The sequence below is a fragment of the Pantherophis guttatus genome, chromosome 14 (genome assembly GCF_059756535.1).
Source record: "Pantherophis guttatus breed Tessera chromosome 14, ASM5975653v1, whole genome shotgun sequence".
In the NCBI taxonomy this organism is placed as follows: Eukaryota; Metazoa; Chordata; class Lepidosauria; order Squamata; family Colubridae; genus Pantherophis; species Pantherophis guttatus.
The window spans coordinates 14,477,419-14,495,936 of NC_142076.1; the positions used below are offsets into that span (position 1 = coordinate 14,477,419).

Below are 18,518 nucleotides of genomic sequence, written 5' to 3' on the forward strand. Positions count from 1 at the left end.
TGTTTACATTCTGCCTTTATGGTTTTTTACAAATAATATATTGAACATATCCAACAGAATGTCTTTCTCCTATTGTCCCCACAACAACAACCCTGTGAGTGAGTTGGGCTGAGAGAGAGAGGGAGAGAGAGAGAGAGAGAGAGAGAGAGAGAGAGAGTGACTGGCCCAAGGTCTCCTCAATTGGTTTAGGGGTGGGATTAGAACTCATAGTCTCCTGGTGATTGGCTCAAAGTCACCCAGCTAACTTTCATGGCTAAGGTTGGGACTAGAACTCACAGTCTCTTGGTGATTGGCCCAAAGTCACCAAGCTAACTTTCATGGCTAAGGGTGGGATTAGAACTCACAGTCTTCTGGTGATTGGCCCAAAGTCACCCAGCTAACTTTCATGGCTAAGGTTGGGACTAGAACTATGGTGAGTTCTAGTCCCAACCTTAGCCATGAAAGTTAGCTGGGTGACTTTTTTACAACTGGTTTAGGGGTGGGATTAGAACTCACAGTCTCCTGGTGATTGACCCAAAGTCACCCAGCTAACTTTCATGGCTAAGGTTGGGACTAGAACTCACCGTCTTCTGGTGATTGACCCAAAGTCACCCAGCTAACTTTCATGGCTAAGGTTGGGACTAGAACTCACAGGCTCCTGGTGATTGGCCCAAAGTCGCTCAGCTGGCTTTCATGGCCAAGGTGGGACTAGAACTCACCATCTCCTGGTGATTGGCCCAAGGTCACCCAGCTAACTTTCATGGCTAAAGTTGAGACTAGAACTCACTGTCTCCTGATGATTGGCCCAAAGTCACCCAGCTAACTTTTCTGGCTAAGGTTGGGACTAGAACTCACCATCTTCTGGTGATTGGCCCAAAGTCGCTCAGCTGGCTTTCATGGCCAAGGTGGAACTAGAATTCATGGTCTCTTATATTCACAGTCTCTGTTGATTGTGAAGGAGTTTCCCTAGAGCAGTTGAAAGGGGGTTCCTTCAAATTGCCTTGTTTATGACAGTTTAGACTAAACCAGGTATGAGGCTCCGGATGCTGTTGCCATTTTTTGGACTTCGTAATTTAAAATGTAATAAATAAACACTCACTAGCTATGAATTTAGAGCTACTAGGAGTTTGGGAAATTTTGGACTAAATAGTCTTAAGGTCCAATCCTCTTATTGTGTGATTTGTAGATCTGGGGAGAAAATCACGGTGACACCATCATCTAAAGAACTTCTTTTCTACCCTCCTTCCATCGAAACGGTGGTCAGTGGTGGTAAGTCTTGACAGTTATTCCGCAGTATTTTCAAGGCACCTCTCAAGTGGGACAACAGGGAATCAGGAAAAATACAATTCCTTCTGCTAGAAATCTGAAAGAATGATCACTGGTTAAAAGTGGACAGTGTCATTCTCCCAAACCCAAGAAAGACAAAGAGTTACTTCTAAGCAGCTTCCTTTATTGTTCCTACCTGTAGACAGATTCTTGCCAAAGTAAAGCAGATTATTTGCACCATTAAAGATATATTCCAGTGTTGTGGTCTGCCAGCAGCCTGCGGAGCTGGCAGAAGAGTCAGACAGTGAGGAGGCTGGGGAGGAACATGGGCCAGTCCTGAGTCTGGGGAAGGCCCGAACGAGGGCTCTGTGTCGGAGGCAGAGATGGGGCCAGAGCCATCTGGGAGTGATGCGCGGACTCCGGAGCCTCCAGAGTCGGAAAGCAGAGAGGCAGAGGAACTATCATGTTGGATATCATCTCCTGGCCTTACTCCCAAGTTGTCCTTTTTGCTTTAGCTGCTCTTGCCTTCTGGCAGCTCTTCGCTTGCGTTCACTAGGAACAGGCTCCTCCTGTTCTTCGGCCTCTCTGCTATCCGCCTCTGGAGGCTCCGGAGTCCGTGCATCGCTCCCAGATGACCCTGGCTCCATCTCTGCCTCCGACGCACAGCCCTCATCCGGGCCTTCCCCAGACTCCAGGACTGGCCCATGTTCCTCCCCAGCCTCCTCACTGTCTGACTCCACTGCCAGCTCCACAGGCTGCTGGCGGACCACAACATTTTCAACCCATCTCTGTTGCTTTCTCCTCTCACTAGATAATGCATGTACTGTCCATTAACCACAGGATCTCTCCTATTTGGAAGTGATCCTCTTTCATCTTCTGTAGCCTTTAAGGCAAATCAGAACATCCTGGATTGTTGAGTAAGAGCAATGTGTGGGGGAGTAAATCGTGCATCGTTGATGCAATGTGTGTCAGGCCTGGAAGCCATCTTTTGCATTGGATCTTCACATTTACTACTGTGGGAAACTGGGAGGGGGGATTGTAAGGACCAGGGGTGATATGTAGTCATAATAACATTCCTTTCTCAGAGAGTCAAGGCCATCTTGCCCTGCACCTGGAGGGCTGGAACTGGGAGGCATCTCCAGTTGAGACAGTGCTTTGATTGGACCATGTGATGGACATGTGGGTGTTGGGCAGGGACCTGGATTTTCCTTTGGGTGGGGAAAACCTGGGAGCTTTCAGATTCGGGTTTTCCCAGATGTGCCAATGTGACATCTCTAATAAAATGGAACTTTGAGGAAACTCAAGCCTCGGAGTCTTCTTTCATTGGGGGTGTCACTTGGAACCCTGACATTAACCCGAATCTCCTTTAAAAAATTCAACCAGCTCCCCCTAACTCCGGGGTGTTGTAAGGGGTCCTGAGCCCCGAACGTCGACCCGAAACCGGGCGGCGTGAAGACTCAGGGAAGATGGAGGGACAACGTGCTTTACACAGATCAAGATTTCTCACCTGTGAAATGATCCGAATTTATCTCTTTGGATGAGCCATAGTATAATTTGAACGGACGTTCCCTTGCAACAAACCCCCCCTCTCCTCCCCAATTAATTTTCAGTGTGTTTCATTAATAGTGAAGCTTGCAGGGTTGCTGGCAATTCCTATCAACACTCCTGTTCGCGCCTAAATTTTTGCAACTTCTTCACCACCATCGTACTCCCTGCCTTTGTTTCAGAAAGCTGTCCTGGGAAGCTGATAGAGATATACGGCAAAGCGGGTCTCTTCCTGGAAGGACAGATTCACCCCGAATTGGAAGGGGTTGAGATCGTAATTTCTGAAAAAGGAGCGCCTTCCCCCTTGATCACGGTTTTCACAGATGATAAAGGTTCCTACAGGTAAATTCTAGTCCAGGGGGTTTGACTAGAAGACCTCCAAGGTCCTTCCCAACCCAATTATTCTACGTTCATAGATGGCAGTAGTTGATATTCCTTCCCCTTCAACCATTGCCAAATGTGTCCTTTAGATTAGGGGTCCCCAACCCCCAGTCCGTAAACCGGCACTGGGTCCGCGACATGCCCAGAAACGGGGCCTTGGAAAATATTGGATTGTGCAGAGATGGATAGATTGACATTGAAAATAAAAGATAAAGGAGATACAGAGTATTATTTAACGCGGAATGGGTTTTATCAAGGGTTAGAGATAAAGAGGTAGAAATTAAATGACGAAAGACCATTGTTGTAAGGATCGCCTCTCCGTCCAATTTAAGAAAGTAAAAACTCTTGAAATGTGGTTGTTCAAAAGAGACCTTTTATTAAGCAGAAGTGACAGCCATCCAGATAAAGCACGATCTGAATAGCCTTAGGCAAGACAAGTAGGATTAAAGCAGTAGAGACCCCTCCCTTTAAGTCAGATTGCAGATTTTAGCCAATACACAAGCGTGAAGCTGTTTCCTTTACTATTTCCTCTGAGAACCCGAACAAACATGCATTCCCACCATTATACTTTAAAGTGAGGCAACCCACATGGCTATCATAAAAATTCCTCCAGGTAAAGGGGATCTCAGGGCTCTTTGGCCCCAGGATATAGGTTGTAAAATATCTGTTGACACAGGCCATGCTAGTAAATCGAATCCAAGTCTCTCCCTTCCTCCAATTGAATGGCAGTATCACTTTTAGGGATCTGACAATTGTTATGTGTAAGTAAAATACGAATGTTGTTTATAACTATGTATGTATGCTAATATAATTAATAGGATCATAAATAAGCTAATATAATTATAAATATGGTTAGAATCATTATGTGTATTATTATTATTACTACTATCAGTATATCTGTTACTTTTTCTTTTTTCCCTTCTGTAAAATGAAATATCAGGACAATACACTGTATTCAAAATACTTAACTGTATTTTTCAGAGTATAAGACACACTTTTTTCCCCTCTAAAAGAGGGTGAAAATTTGGGTGCATCTTATACACTGAATGTAGCCCCGCCCACCCGTTGGCCCCCAACCTTTGGCCTCTGCCTGCCAGCAATTTACCTCCTAGCAGCAAGCAGCAAACAGCCTGTTTCAGCTTCAGCACAGCCTGATTAGCACAAGCAGCTGATTGCCAGTTGGATCGGCCTCCTGACCACCAGCTGTTTCAGGCTGCAGGGATTGCCATTGCCGATTGCCGCGCAGGCCTCCGCTGTTTGCTGCAAGGAGGCAAATTGTTGGGAAGCAGATTTTTTTTTTCTAGTGCTAATCAGGCTGTGATGAAAATGAAAATGAAACTAAAGCAGGAAACTAAAGTTTGCTGTTTGCTGCAAGGAGGCAAATTGTTGGGAAGCAGATTTTTTTTTTCTTGTGCTAATCAGGCTGTGCTGAAAATGAAACTAAAGCAGGCTGTTTGCTGCAAGGAGGCAAATTGCTGGGAGGCAGAGGCAGATTTTTTTTTTCTTGTTTTCCTCCCCAAAAAAGGTAGGTGTGTCTTATAGTCCGGAGCGTCTTATACTCTGAAAAATAAGGTATATATAAATTTTAAAAGCTTGACTTAAAAAAAGAAAGAAAAGAAACCGGGCCGTGCAAACAAGCGAAGCCCCATCCGTGGGATGCAGGCAGGACATGAAACCCCACCCCCTCCAGTCTGCGGAAAAACCTCTTTCCACGGAACCAGTACCTGCTGTCCAAAAGGTTTTGAGGGGGGAAGGAAACCACTGCTTTTGATGAGTTGGGTTTTACAGGTTATGAAGATGAATCTCATCTGGAAGACTTGGGGGGAAATTGTGTTGCCTGCCTCACGATGGGTTGTTTTGGATAGCCGGTTCCTCCCTTGTCAATTGAGATTCTCTGCTTTGTCTTCCTTTTTCCTCCCACCCACCCACTCACCCACCCCCAAAAAAGTGTGGGACCGCTTCACAGCGATCTGGAATACACTGTGACTGCTCAGAAAGAAGGATTCATTTTGAGCGCCGTGGAGGAGACCGTTGGAGATTTCAAAGCTTTTGCTCTTGCCGGGGTCACTTTTGAGGTAAACCTTCTCCAGATCTTCTGGAAAAAAAACCTTGCTTGCTTTACCCCCCCCCCTTCCTCCCCCCCGTTTCTTTAGACTAGTTGGGTTGTGTCTTCCGAGCAGGGGGTAGATAACGGATATGTTGTCGGAGACTGCAGTAAAGGTAGTTCTTGATTTATGACCACAATTGGAATTGGATCACAATTTTAGCGTCAAGCAGATGTTTGGGGCCGGATAGGTTCCTTTTCAAACTTCTTAAATCGAGGTAGTACAGTTTTCTTTCAGTCTAAATCTGCAGTGATTTACCGTATTTTTCAGAGTATAAGACGCATCTTTTTCCCCCCTAAAAGGGGGTGAAAATTTAGATGCATCTTATACACCGAATGTAGCCCCGCCCACCAACTGGCCCCCACCCTTTGGCCTCTGCCTCACAGCACTTTACCTCTTTGCAAGCAAACAGCAAGAAAAAAACAGCTCCTTTCAGCTTCAGCACAGCCTAATTAGCACAAGTTGATTGGATCGGGCCTCCTGACTCTCAGCTGATTTGCTCTCAGCTGTTTTGCGCAGGGCTGTGCTGATTGCTGCAAAGAGGTAAATTGCTGGAGCAGATTTTTTTTTTCCTTGTGCTAATCAAGCTGTGCTGAAAAGCGAAAATGAAAGTAGAGCAGGCTGTTTGCTGCAATGAGGCAAAATTGCTCAGAGGCAGATTTCTTTTTCTTCTTTTCCTCACCAAAAAAGGTAGGTGCGTCTTATACTCCGAAAAATACAGTAGGTAATATCATCAGTGCTAGAAGGGAGTGGGGTTTGAGAGCGAGCGCCACACCCTTACTAGCACTGATGATGTTACTTAGTTGGGTCATGAAACGTCTGCAAGAAAACAATCAAGCTCAGAGAACACCAAGGACACCACAGTTCAACCCTGACCTACAGATATTCTGATATTCTCCCTTGGTCCAAAGATGCTTTTTCAAGAGGCAACTGGACTTTCTGGTTTGGGACAACCATGACCTGGATGTCTGAGACTCTCCATTTCTTCCTTGGCTTTTCCTTGCCAGAAATGGAGAAGTTAGGTCCTATTTGAAGATCTTCAAATAAGAGCCCACCATACTAGTGGATCTGTTGGACAGTGCTGGTATTCAGCCTGTCCCCCGCCCCGGCGCTATGCCATCCTGTTTAGCCACGTTTTCTAAGCCACATGCATGCATGCAAGCCACGTGCATGAGCAAAGCACATGCACCAAAGATCGCATGCGCATGTGCACGCTCGCTTACATTTTCGGCGCGTGGTGAACTGGTGTTAAAATTATGCGAAACCCATCTCTGCTGTTAGGTGAACCCTTGTTCAGCGTCAAGACGTGTGGCTACTACGTTCTTCTCTTCACTCTTTGTTGTCCTACTCAAAGGGGAGAATGTTAGGAAATGACGATTACCTACCTTGTTGGGTTGGCAATATATAAACCATCGATGTAGCTTTAAGACTGCTGTATTGCATCATACTATGTCCTGATTGGTTAGCTCTGTAGCCAATGTCCTTAAGAGGGAGCTAGAAACATGGTTTGTTCTCTTTGCTGTTCTCTGATATCTCTGCATGCTAATGTTTGCAAATTCAGAAGAACTGTTTATTGTGAATGACTATGACGACTGGTAAGAAGACTTTGTTATTGGATTATCCCCGGACTGTCGTTTTGGCTATCTCCTGCTTTATATGTGTATGACCTGGACTGTTTATTGGACTGTGCCTTACTATTTCCTGAAAGTAAACACAACCCACTGTATCTGTGTGTTGATTGTGTTTATTCGTAACGACTCTCAGTTGCTTTCATGCGCACGCCCTTGCTACTCAAGGGTGACTTTGCGTATTCCTTAACACTCTTCCTTCAAAAAGTCAGATTTAATCCTTTCACCTGGACCACTGAGGCTGCACTGAGCCAGCTTTGATAGCACGTCGCTTACGTTTTTCGTTTGGACAGATTAAATCTGAAGATGGTCATCCCCTTGCAGGAGTTCTCCTTTCGCTCAGTGGTGGTACCTTCCGCTCCAACCTCCTGACTCAGGACAATGGCATGCTGACGTTCGCCAACTTGGTACGGCTTTTATATTTATAGCTTCGGCCAGGTCACCAAAGGGGGGGAAAAATCCACCCAGTGGCTTCTCCTTCTGAAAGGTTGCCCCACAGCGGTCACGACCTCCAGCGAGATAGACTTTTAGGTTAGGAGATGGTGAGAACTAGCAATAACAATAGCACTTAGACTTATATACCGCTTCATAGTGCTTTCACAGCCCTCTCTAAGCAGTTTACAGAGTCAGCCTCTTGTCCCCCAACCATCTGGGTCCTCATTTTAGCAACCTCGGAAGGATGAAAGCCAGAGTCAACCTTGAGCCAGTCAGGATCGAACTGCTGGCAGTCGGCAGAGATAGCCTGCAATACTGCATTCTGACCACTGCTCACCATGGATGGATGGATGGATGGATGGATGGATGGATGGATGGATGGAAGGAAGGAAGGAAGGAAGGAAGGAAGGAAGGAAGGAAGGAAGGAAGGAAGGAAGGAAGGAAGGAAGGGCAATAGCACTTAGACTTATATACCGCTTCACAGTGCTTTACAGCCCTCTCTAAGCGGTTTACAGAGTCAGCCTCTTGTCCCCCAACAATCTGGGTCCTCATTTTAGCGACCTTGGAAGGATGGAAGGCTGAGTCAACCTTGAACCAGTCAGGATCAAACTGCTGGCAGTGGGCAGATTTAGCCTGCAATACTGCATTCTAACCACTGCGCCACCACGACTCTCGGTACAATTTGCAATCTGGATGGCCTCCAAGTCGTGTTTGGATGGAGTAGAGCAGTGATGGCTAACCTTTTCCGGACCGAGTGCGAATGTAACCCCCCCAAATGCAATGCGCACGTGGTCCCCAAATATGCACTCCACCTCCTGTGTACATGCCCTGACCATATGCACCCCACCCACCCCCATGCGCGGCAGAGACCCGATGACCAGCTGGCCGGCGGGAAGCACATACGCATGCGCGGTAGAGCTGAACTGGGGCGACGGCGCGCGTGCCCACTAAGAGGGCACTGCATGCTACAGGTTCACCATCACGGGATTAGAGCCTTAGTGACTCTTGAGACTACAGTAGAGGTAATCCTTGATTTACAACCACAATTGGGATCAGGATTTTCATTGAATCATTAAACCTCTCTGATTCTGGGGTGTTAGGAGGGGAATAATAGTCAACGAATGGTTCTCCTTTCACAGAGCCCTGGGCAGTACTACTTCAAGCCAATGATGAAAGAATTTCGCTTCGAACCCTCGTCCCAGATGATTGAAGTTCAGGAGGGCCAGAATCTTAAAATCGCCATTGTTGGTTACCGTACGGCTTACAGGTCAGTAAATGTGAACTTCTGCCAGTTCAGGGCTCAGGGCTGGAAAATTGGGGCTGAATTTGGTGGAATTATCTGAACCAGAGAGTAGGAATATAGCAATAGCACTTAGACTTATATACCGCTTCATAGTGCCTTCACAGCCCTCTCTGAGCGGTTCGAATCCCTAGTGCCACATCACGGGGTGAGCTCCCGTTCCTTGTCCCAGCTTCTGCCAATCTAGCAGTTTGAAAGCACATAAAAAATGCAAGCAGGAAAATAGGGACCACCCTTGGTGGGAAGGGAACGGCGTTCCGTGCGCCTTTGGCGTTGAGTCATGCCGCCCAAATGACCACGGAGACATCTTCGGACAGCGCTGGCTCTTCGGCTTTGAAGCGGAGATGAGCACCGCCCCCTAGAGTCGTGAACAACTAGCACATATGTGCAAAGGGAACCTTTACCGTTACCTTTTAGAACTTTACCATCTCCTGGTGATTGGCTCACCGTCACCTGACTTTTATGCCTAAGGCGGGACTAGAACTCATCGTCTTCTGGTGATTGGCTCATAGTCACCAGGTTTTCATGCCTAAGGTGGAACTAGAACGCACTGTCTCCTGATGATTGGCCCAAAGTCAGCTGGCTTTCGTGTGTAAGGTGGGATTAGAACTCAACATGTCCTGGTGACTGGCCCACAGTCACCCAGCTGGTTTTTTCAAGGCTCAGGCTGAACTAGAACTCACCATCTCCTGGTTTCTAGGCCAGCAGCTTAACCACCGCACCAAGTTTTAATTCAAGGGTGTCACTTGAGCCTTACCTTCCTCCTCTTCTCTAGCTGCTACGGCACCGTTTCTTCTCTGAACGGGGAACCTGAGCAAGGGATTGCGGTGGAAGCGGTAGGACAGGGGGAGTGTGCCATCTACGGAGAAGACACCGTCACGGATGAAGAGGGGAGATTCCGTCTACGGGGTCTGCTGGTGAGTACAGCAGAATTGGTGCAAGCTCCTGTTGGGTTTGAGTTAAGCCACTGGCAGTTTTTAAGGGGGGGTGGGGGGGTGTTGTAACTCCAAAGCCTGAATTTACTCATCTTACTGAGCCATAATATGCTGGGTAAACTCGCTTCTTTTAATTAGAAAATGTGGATTTGTGGATTAGCATCAGGTGAATCCAGCTACTTAACGTCTTCTTCAACAAGTTGTGATTCAGTTAAGTCAGTGGCCTCTGCGAAAGCCGCTGCGTACGTCATAATGACAACGCTTAACCGTGGGAGTGTTAAATCCACGTTGTTTTTCTTAATTTTATACATAAAAAAGCCGTCCTGCCTGTATCACATTCAACTGAAAGCCGAAGGCAACGATCACATCGAAAGAGCTCTTCCGCAGTATTCTGCTATTCAGGTATTCTGTTCTTTTTATAAATTGGATGGATGGATGGATGAACAAATGAATGAATGGATGGATGGATGGATAAACAAATGGATTTAGGAAATCATGACCACTGTTCAAAAGAATGTTCCAGAATAGAACAGAACAGAATAGGAGTTAGAGGGTAGGGTAGGGTAGGGTAGGATACTCCTGTTCTCGTGAGTCTTCTCCTTCTCGACCCGTAATCCTTTCTCCCCTTCCTCCACCCCCAAATTGTAGGTCGGCAGCGATGACGTTGACAACGTGAACATCGTGGCTTTTCGCCAAATCAATCAATTTGATCTGAGCGGAAATGTGATCACCCCTTCCGAGTACCTCCCTACTTTATGGGTGAGTTAAGTACGGGTGGAATTGTCTAGATTTTTTTTTTTTCAGGGTGCAGTAAGGGGTGGGGGGGGGGGAAACCACTGCACTAAACTGGGAATACTGTGTTCCAAGATCACAGCAGATGGGGACTGCAGCCAAGAAATTAAAAGAGGCTTGCTCCTGGGGAGGAAAGCTATGGCAAATCTAGACAGCATACTAAAAAGCAGAGACATCACCCTGCCAACAAAAGTGCGTATAGTCAAGGCGATGGTTTTCCCAGTTGCAATGTATGGCTGTGAAAGTTGGACTATAAGGAAGGCTGAGCGCCTGTTGTGGCCCCGCCCTCTGAGCCTGTCCCATTGGAGGAAGAAAGCTCCGAGCATGAGGAAGAGGAGTCAGCCAGGCCTCCCTCTCCAGGCCCCTCCCCTCTGGCATTGTCTCAGGTGCCGGCCGAGGGAGAGGAGATCAGTAGGGAGACAGCTGGCTCGGATCAGAGTGACGAAGAAACATCATTCCTGGACGCACGCCTCCGAAGGCGTGATAAACGTTTGCAGCAGCTTAGGAGGCATGCTAGGGATTAGAACTGAGTCACTGGACCACACCCCAGAGACTATATAATAGAGGGTGGTGGTCAGTGATCCTTGTGACGAACAAAAGTAAACCTTGGATAGTAAAAGTAAGCCTCGTCCGGAACTGCGGAGAGAAATATTATTTCTGCTTGGACTTTTTGCACGTTAAGTACCTTATCTTTCTGTTTGTGAAAATAAAGGCATTTGGCAGACGGTGTGTCTATCGCTGCCAAGTGGGAGATAAGACCTGGGTGCGTTCCAAAGTGTTTCCTTAACCCTCGGCTGGCTGTGTTTGTGTGTGTGTGGGTACGGGGACAGATCATCGCCAAAGAATGGAGGCCTTTGAACTCTGGTGCTGGAGAAGACTCCTGCGAGTCCCTTGGACTGCAAGGCGATCCAACCGGTCAGTCCTAGAGGAGATCAACCCTGATTGCTCTTTAGAAGGCCAGATCCTGAAGAGGGAACTCAAATACTTTGGCCACCTAATGAGAAGGAAGGACTCCCTGGAGAAGAGCCTAATGCTGGGAACGATTGAGGGCAAAAGAAGAAGGGGACGGCAGAGAAGGAGGTGGCTGGATGGAGTCACTGAAGCAGTTGGCGTGAGCTTAAATGGTCTCCAGGGAATGGTAGAGGATAGGAAGGCCTGGAGGAACGTTGTCCATGGGGCCACAATGGGTTGGACAAGACTTCGCAACTAACAACAACAAAACTGGGAATAAAAATATTCAGCTATTTGCTGTTTCTGATCCAGCACGGGAGCAATCACTGAACTTGCAAATTGCAACTAGACATTGGAGGGAGAAAAAAAATGAAGTTTTTTCTGCTGATAACTACAGCTAAGCACATCCGTGCCAGATCCCCAAACAGCTAGTTTTTAACTTAACAACTGTTCATTTAGTGACCGTTTGAAGTTATAACATCACTGGAACAAAAGGTGACATACTGCTTTTCACACTTATGACCGTTGCAGCATCCCCAGGGGTCACGTCATCAAAATCCAGACGCTCGGCAACTGGCTCGAGTTTATGACAGTCCCCCCAGGGTTATGTGATCCCCTTTTGGAGAAGCCAAGTCAAGTGGGAAAGTAGATTCGCTTCAGAATTGCAGTGATTCACTTAGATGGCGCAGTGGTTAGAGTGCAGCATAGCAGGCTACTTCAGCTGATGGTAGCTGCAGTTCGACAGTTCAAATCTCACCGGCTCAAGGTTGACCCAGCCTCCCATCCTTCTGAGGTCGGTAAAATGAGGACCCAGATTGTTGGGGGCAAGAAGCTGACTCTGTAAACTGCTTAAGAGAGGGCTGTGAAGCACTGTAATGCGGTATAGAAGTCTAAGTGCTATTGCCCTTCCTTCCTTCCTTCCTTCCTTCCTTCCTTCCTTCCTTCCTTCCTTCCTTCCTTCCTTCCTTCCTTCCTTCCATGTTGCGCAGTGGTTAGAATGCAGTATTGCAGACTAACTCTGCCGACTGGCAGCAGTTCGATCCTGACCGGCTCAAGGTTGACTCAGCCTCCCATCCTTCTGAGGTCGGTAAAATGAGGACCCAGATTGTTGGGGGCAAGAAGCTGACTCTGTAAACTGTTTAAGAGAGGGCTGTGAAGCACTGTAAAGCGGTATAGAAGTCTAAGTGCTATTGCCCTTCCTTCCTTCCTTCCTTCCTTCCTTCCTTCCTTCCTTCCTTCCTTCCTTCCTTCCTTCCTTCCTTCCTTCCTTCCTTCCTTCCTTCCTTCCATGTTGCGCAGTGGTTAGAATGCAGTATTGCAGGCTAACTCTGCCGACTGGCAGCAGTTCGATCCTGACCGGCTCATGGTTGACTCAGCCTTCTGTCCTTCTGAGGTGGGTAAAATGGAGGACCCAGATTGTTGGGGGAACAAGATAGGCTGACTCTGTAAACCGCTTAGAGAGGGCTGTAAAAGCACGGTAAAGCGGTATATAAGTCTAAATGGTATTGCTAGTGCAAATAACCATGGCAAAAAATATCATAAAATGGGACATAAAACACACTTGACTGTCTTCCTTAGCAGCGGAAATCGTGGGCTCAATTGTAGTCACAAGTCAAGGACTATCTGTAGTTGCACATCTCCAACCAAAGCTAATTATATTGTGTTTTATGGATGCGCTGATGCTCATTTCAGCCGATGTATTAATGCATTTGGCTACCCTCTACCTCTCATTTAACAATAACCACGTGTGTGTGTGTGTGTGTGTGTGTGTGTGTGTGTGTTCTTTTCTCCCCAGGTGAAACTTTACAAAAGCGAAAACCTGGACAATCCGGTTCATACAGTCTCGCTCGGCCAGTCGTTATTCTTTCATTTTCCACCTCTGCTCCGGGATGGAGAGGTAATATTATCATCTTCATACGTAAAGAAGAAGAAGGAAAAAATCTGTAAGGAATTTTTATTGAGGAATAGGCTCCGTCTTTTGCAGAGGGGAGCAGGAACATCGTTTCCTTCTGTTTTCACTCTGTTGTCTTTTAAAACATCTGCAGAGGAAGATGAGTTCTTGGTATAGACCTGGGTGGATTTCTCCCCATAGGAGAGACCACAGAAAATCTGGACTTGGTGGGAGCTACAGATAAGACAGAGTTTCCCTTTGCTGTCCATTGCAATCCTGAATTTTGGAAAGAAATAGAAATTAGAGCCAGTTTGGTCTAGTGGTTAAAGGCACTGGGCTAGAAAATAACAGACTGTGAATTCAACCTTAGCCATGAAAGCCGGCTGGGTGACTTTGGAATAAACACCAGGAGACTGAGAGTTCTAGTCCCGTTTTAGGCTTGAAAGCCGGCTGGGTGACTTTGGAATAAACACCAGGAGACTGAGAGTTCTAGTCCCGCCTTAGGCGTGAAAGTTGACTGGATGACTTTGGCCAATCACCAGGAGACTGAGAGTTCTAGTCCCGCCTTAGGCATGAAAGCCGACTGGATGACTTTGGCCAATCACCAGGAGACTGAGAGTTCTAGTCCCGCTTTAGGCGTGAAAGCCGGCTGGGTGACTTTGGAATAAACACCAGGAGACTGAGAGTTCTAGTCCCGTTTTAGGCATGAAAGCTGACTGGGTGACTTTGGAATAAACACCAGAAGACAGAGTTCTAGTCCCGCCTTAGGCGTGAAAACCAACTGGGTGACTGTGGGCCAATCCTTCCCTCTCTCAGCCCAACCCACCTCACAGGACTTGTGGTGGGAAAAATAGGAAGAAGAGGGGGATGTTGGATATGTTCCCTGCCTTGAGGTATTTGTAAAAATTGAATCAAGGCAGGATATAAACAAAACAAACTGACTGACCTGTCGAAATGATGCAAAATCAGCTCGGGTGGTGCAGTAAATGCCCACCTAGAAGAACATCCGAATGTGATTCAGATTCTGTTGTCTTCCTTTCTTTCTTGTTAAGCAGATGTTATTTTGTTTTCATTTTCCCTTTCTCCGTTCCCTCTCTCGTTCTTCTGCTAGAATTACATGGTGCTTTTAGATTCTACCCTGTCCAAGTCGCAGTATGACTACACCCTACCTCAAGTCTCCTTCACCACCATCGGCTACCACAAGCACATCACTTTGGTTTTTAATCCTACGGTAAGGTTCTGCAAATTTCCAGAGAGAGAGAGAGAGAGAGAGAGAGAGAGAGAGAGAGAGAGAGAGAGAGAGAGAAGTGGAAGTCAGCCATGATTTGTGGCTCGCCGTGGTTAGATGAACCTAGCCAATGGAGATTCATTCACACCAAACCACGGCGTATCCAGGCAAAGAAAGTCGATATGATATTGTAGGAGAAGGGCAGGCAGAGCTGGGGTGGTGGTGGAGTTAAGCTTGTCATCAGCCTAGAATCATTACGTTCCCACAAGTGATCCAAGTTTAACCCTCTCTTGAATTCCATTGACCCTTATCTGGTGCTAATTTAGTGCTGAACTCTAGTTGAATAGATTCTTGTCTATAGACTTAAGCAATAGATCTTCTGAATTGCACCTTAACGGATGGTCCTGATTCTTTGCACCTAGCAGATATGATGTCTTTTGTTGATTTCTATGGGTAACACCACTGGCAAGGTGGAGATTTTTCTGGGCCCTTAACTACCAAAAGTATTTTAAGACTACAGCTATCTTCCTTTTCAGAGAAAACTGCCAGAGCAGGATATTGCCCAAGGATCCTACATCGCTCTTCCGTTGACTCTGCTGCTTTTGTTAGCTGGCTATAACCATGACAAGGTAATACGGTTTTTTTTGTGACTATGTCAGTGTGGTTGTGGCTGTGCTTTGCGTTGAGTTGCTTCCTTTCCTTGGGGATCCAATGAGCATCATTTTGCTAGGATGGCCTCCCTTTGTTTTGTACCAAGCTACAAACACTTATTGTACGTGGTGGCTCAGTGGCTAAGACTGAGCCTTGGATAGTAGGAGCCTTGATAGTACAGTGGTTTAGTGCACCCTGTTATTAACACAGCTGCCTGCAATTTCTGCTGGTTCGAATCTCTCCAAGGCTCAAGCTTGACTCAGCCTTCCATCCTTTCTAAGGTAGGTGAAATGAGGACCCAGTTTGTGGGGGCAATAAGCTGACCTTGTATAAAATATACAAAAGTATGAAGGCTATTGCTTAACGCCTTGTAAGCCGCCCTGAGTCTCCGGAGAAGGGCGGCATATAAATCAAATTAAAAAAAAAAAAAAAGACGCTGAGCTTGTTGATCGAAAGGTCGGCAATTCAATGGTTTGAATCCCTAGTGCCGTGTAACAGGGTGAGCTCCCGTTACTTGTCCCAGCTTCTGCCAATCTAGCAGTTCGAAAGCACATTAAAAAATGCAAGTAGGAAAAATAGGGACCACCTTTGGTGGGAAGGTAACAGCGTTCCGTGCGCCTTTGGTGTTGAGTCATGCTGGCCACATGACCACGGAGACGTCTTCGTACAGTGCTGGCTCTTCGGCTTTGAAACGGAGATGAGTACTGCCCCCTAGAGTCAGGAACGGCTAGCACATATGTGCGAGGGGAACCTTTACCTTTACCTTACAAACACTTTGATGCTGGGGTTGAGGTTTGGATAGATGAACTGTGGTTGAGATCATTGTCTTTCGTAGGTTGGGCCAATCAGAGACACCAGCTAATTCTCAGTGTGCGATACTACTTCATTCCTGGTGCTTTTCAATGCATGTGTTTATTTGCCAAACTTAATACATCCTGAAGAAGAAGAAGAGCTGTTTGAAAGTTGGTGAAATCTGTGTTTTTCAACCTTGGTGACTTCAAAATGTGTGGACTTCAACTCCCAGAATTCCTCAGCCAGCAAGCATGCAGTTGAAGTCCGCACTTCTTAACGTTGTCAAGGTTGAGAAACACTAGCCTAAACCATCTAGCTTGGGTAGCTTTAAAAGGGGGTGAGAAAAATGTGTGGTGGGGAGCTGGCTGGGCCCAACCCTTAATAAAGGGCACCAATGGGGGAAAAAAATAACCTTGATTTTATTCTTGGCTTGCCACACATCCAAGAATTGGGATGGAGAAGATGGGTGACCTTGTGGAGACCTTCCTGAATGGTGGGTCTGTTGGTTGAGTGGTGTGGCCTCCCGGGAATAGATGATTTTGTCTAGGGTAGTGGGATTACTGAGCTAGGGAGCCAGATGGATTGAACCAGTGATGGGTTGCCCCCGGTTCGCACCGGTTCTATAGAACCGGTAGTAAAACCGGCAGGAGGCCCCACCCATCGACCCCGATGTCACCAAAATGCAGATCTTTCATGATTCTGCTAGGTAACATTCTCAGTGCTAGAAGAAAGTGGAGTTTGCTCTGTTTCTTATCCCTTCTTGCACCGATGATGTTATCTACCATATTTTTCGGAGTATAAGACACACCAGAGTATAAGACGCACCTTAGTTTTTGGGGAGGAAAATAAGAAAAAAGCTGATTGGCAGGTAGATCGGCCTCCCGGAATATCCCCAATCAGCTGTTACCAGAGGTGAATTTTAGCAACAGGTTCCTTGGTTGTGAGCTCTGTGCCTTGCTTTTTTTTCTGCCTCTGAAACTTCTGAAATTCTGTTTCAGAAAAAACTTTTTTTCCTGCCTCTGAAAGCCTCCGAAACAGAGCTTCAGAAAAAAAGCCTCTGAAGCTTTGTTTGGGGGCTTTTTTTCTGAAGCTCTTGTTTGGGGGCTTCTTTTCTGAAGCTTCGTTTCTGATGCTTTTTTCAGCCTCTGAAACCTCTGTTTGAGAAGCTGGGCGGGGCTACATTTGGAATATAAGACACACCCAGATTTTCACCCTCTTTTTTGGGGGGAAAAGGTGCGTCTTATACTCCAAAAAAGCCCCCCACCAAGCTCAGAGAGCGGCAAGGACCCCACAAGTGGCCTTCAACCGGGTTACTCAACCTTCCCCAGACTCAGGTCGACTAAAACCCCAAAGTAGCCAGGTTGAGGAAGACAGCGAAATATAAATCGCTGCAGATTTAGACTGCGTCTTATACTCCGAAAAATACGGTAGTTGGGCCATGAAACGTCTGCAAGAAAGCAATCAAGCTCAGAGATCACCAAAGACTTCACATTCTAACGCACGCTTGGTGAACCAGAAGGAGCTCCTCACTGCTTTGTAAACGAGGGTTGATGACTTGCATAATAATATCATGTTGCTCTTTTGCGTAGAATTCCACTTTCCCTGGACCAAAACTTAGCCTGTTTTTCTGTTCCCTCAGTTGATTCCCTTGCTGCTTCAGTTAACCAGCCGTCTCCAAGGGGTGTGCGCTCTGGGACAGGCGGGGGCTGATACAGGAGGCCTCGAGGATATCAAGAGGCAAGCCAAGAAACAGAAGACGAGACGGACGTGAGAATGGATGTCTGGTTCAGATGCATTGGTTTTACTTACTCCTCCTCCTTTTTTCGCCTGGCTGCTAAAGGGAGACTTCTCCGGGTTACAGCAAAGAAATTCTATGCACTGGACATCTTGACTCAGAGTTGGTTTGTCACTGGTATGGTTTTTTACATGGAGTATCTTGAATGTCACAGGAGCCCTTTTAAGAGAAAGCCTCTGTCCTAAAAGGCAGTGTTGGGGTCATAATTTATGGTCAGGTTTGAAAGAACGACGACCAATTAAATTTGTTTTCACTCCCAACTCGGTCTGATTTGAGTCTTAATGTTGTGGCCTGCCAGCGGATCTGGCAGCAGATTCGGACAGTGAGGAGGTTGGGGAGGAACATGGGCCAGTCCTGGAGTCTGGGGAAGGCTCTGATGAGGGCTCTGCGTCGGAGGCAGAGAGGGGGCCAGGGCCGTATGCCAGTTATCAGCTGCCTTCGGAGCCAGACATCAGTGAGGCAGATGAACAGCTGGAGCCTGTTCCCAGTGTGCGCATGTGCAGAGTTGCCGGACGAAGGGAACAGCTAAAGAACAAGGGTCGACTTGGGAGTAAGGCCACAGGGGGACGATGAAGGCCTCTCCCAAAGGGAGTGAAAGGGGAGTGGAGTTTGCAGGAGACAATTAGTTCATTCCTGCATTCTTGCCAAGTATTGCGACATCTGAAAGATATCGGCCTGGCCACTCTCCAAGCCTGATAAAGGTCGGTAATTGTGAACTGTCTTGAAAGACTGTGGGAGAGGAAAGATTTTGCTGGAGAGGAATCCACTGTAAATTAAATAAAAGGGATTTATCAGGACGAGGACTCGGCTTCATGCTGCTAGGGAAGCCTAGGTCAGAACACTT

General features: G+C 46.9%; 1 protein-coding gene across 2 annotated transcripts in view; it reads left to right on the forward strand.

The window, feature by feature from the left end:
• LOC117673074 (BOS complex subunit NOMO3-like) overlaps positions 1-17,934 on the forward strand; it is a 43,919-nt gene extending 25,985 nt beyond the window's left edge. For both annotated transcript variants that reach the window (XM_060693060.2, XM_087878511.1), the window contains exons 20-31: positions 1,166-1,248; positions 2,973-3,132; positions 5,120-5,246; positions 7,198-7,311; positions 8,479-8,606; positions 9,415-9,556; positions 9,893-9,976; positions 10,223-10,333; positions 13,113-13,214; positions 14,320-14,439; positions 14,973-15,065; positions 17,519-17,934. In XM_060693060.2, the coding sequence (XP_060549043.2) occupies positions 1,166-1,248; positions 2,973-3,132; positions 5,120-5,246; positions 7,198-7,311; positions 8,479-8,606; positions 9,415-9,556; positions 9,893-9,976; positions 10,223-10,333; positions 13,113-13,214; positions 14,320-14,439; positions 14,973-15,065; positions 17,519-17,650 (1,396 nt within the window). In that variant the 3' untranslated portion in view covers positions 17,651-17,934. The remainder of the gene's footprint in view (positions 1-1,165; positions 1,249-2,972; positions 3,133-5,119; positions 5,247-7,197; positions 7,312-8,478; positions 8,607-9,414; positions 9,557-9,892; positions 9,977-10,222; positions 10,334-13,112; positions 13,215-14,319; positions 14,440-14,972; positions 15,066-17,518) is intronic.
• The last annotated feature ends 584 nt before the right edge of the window (positions 17,935-18,518 follow it).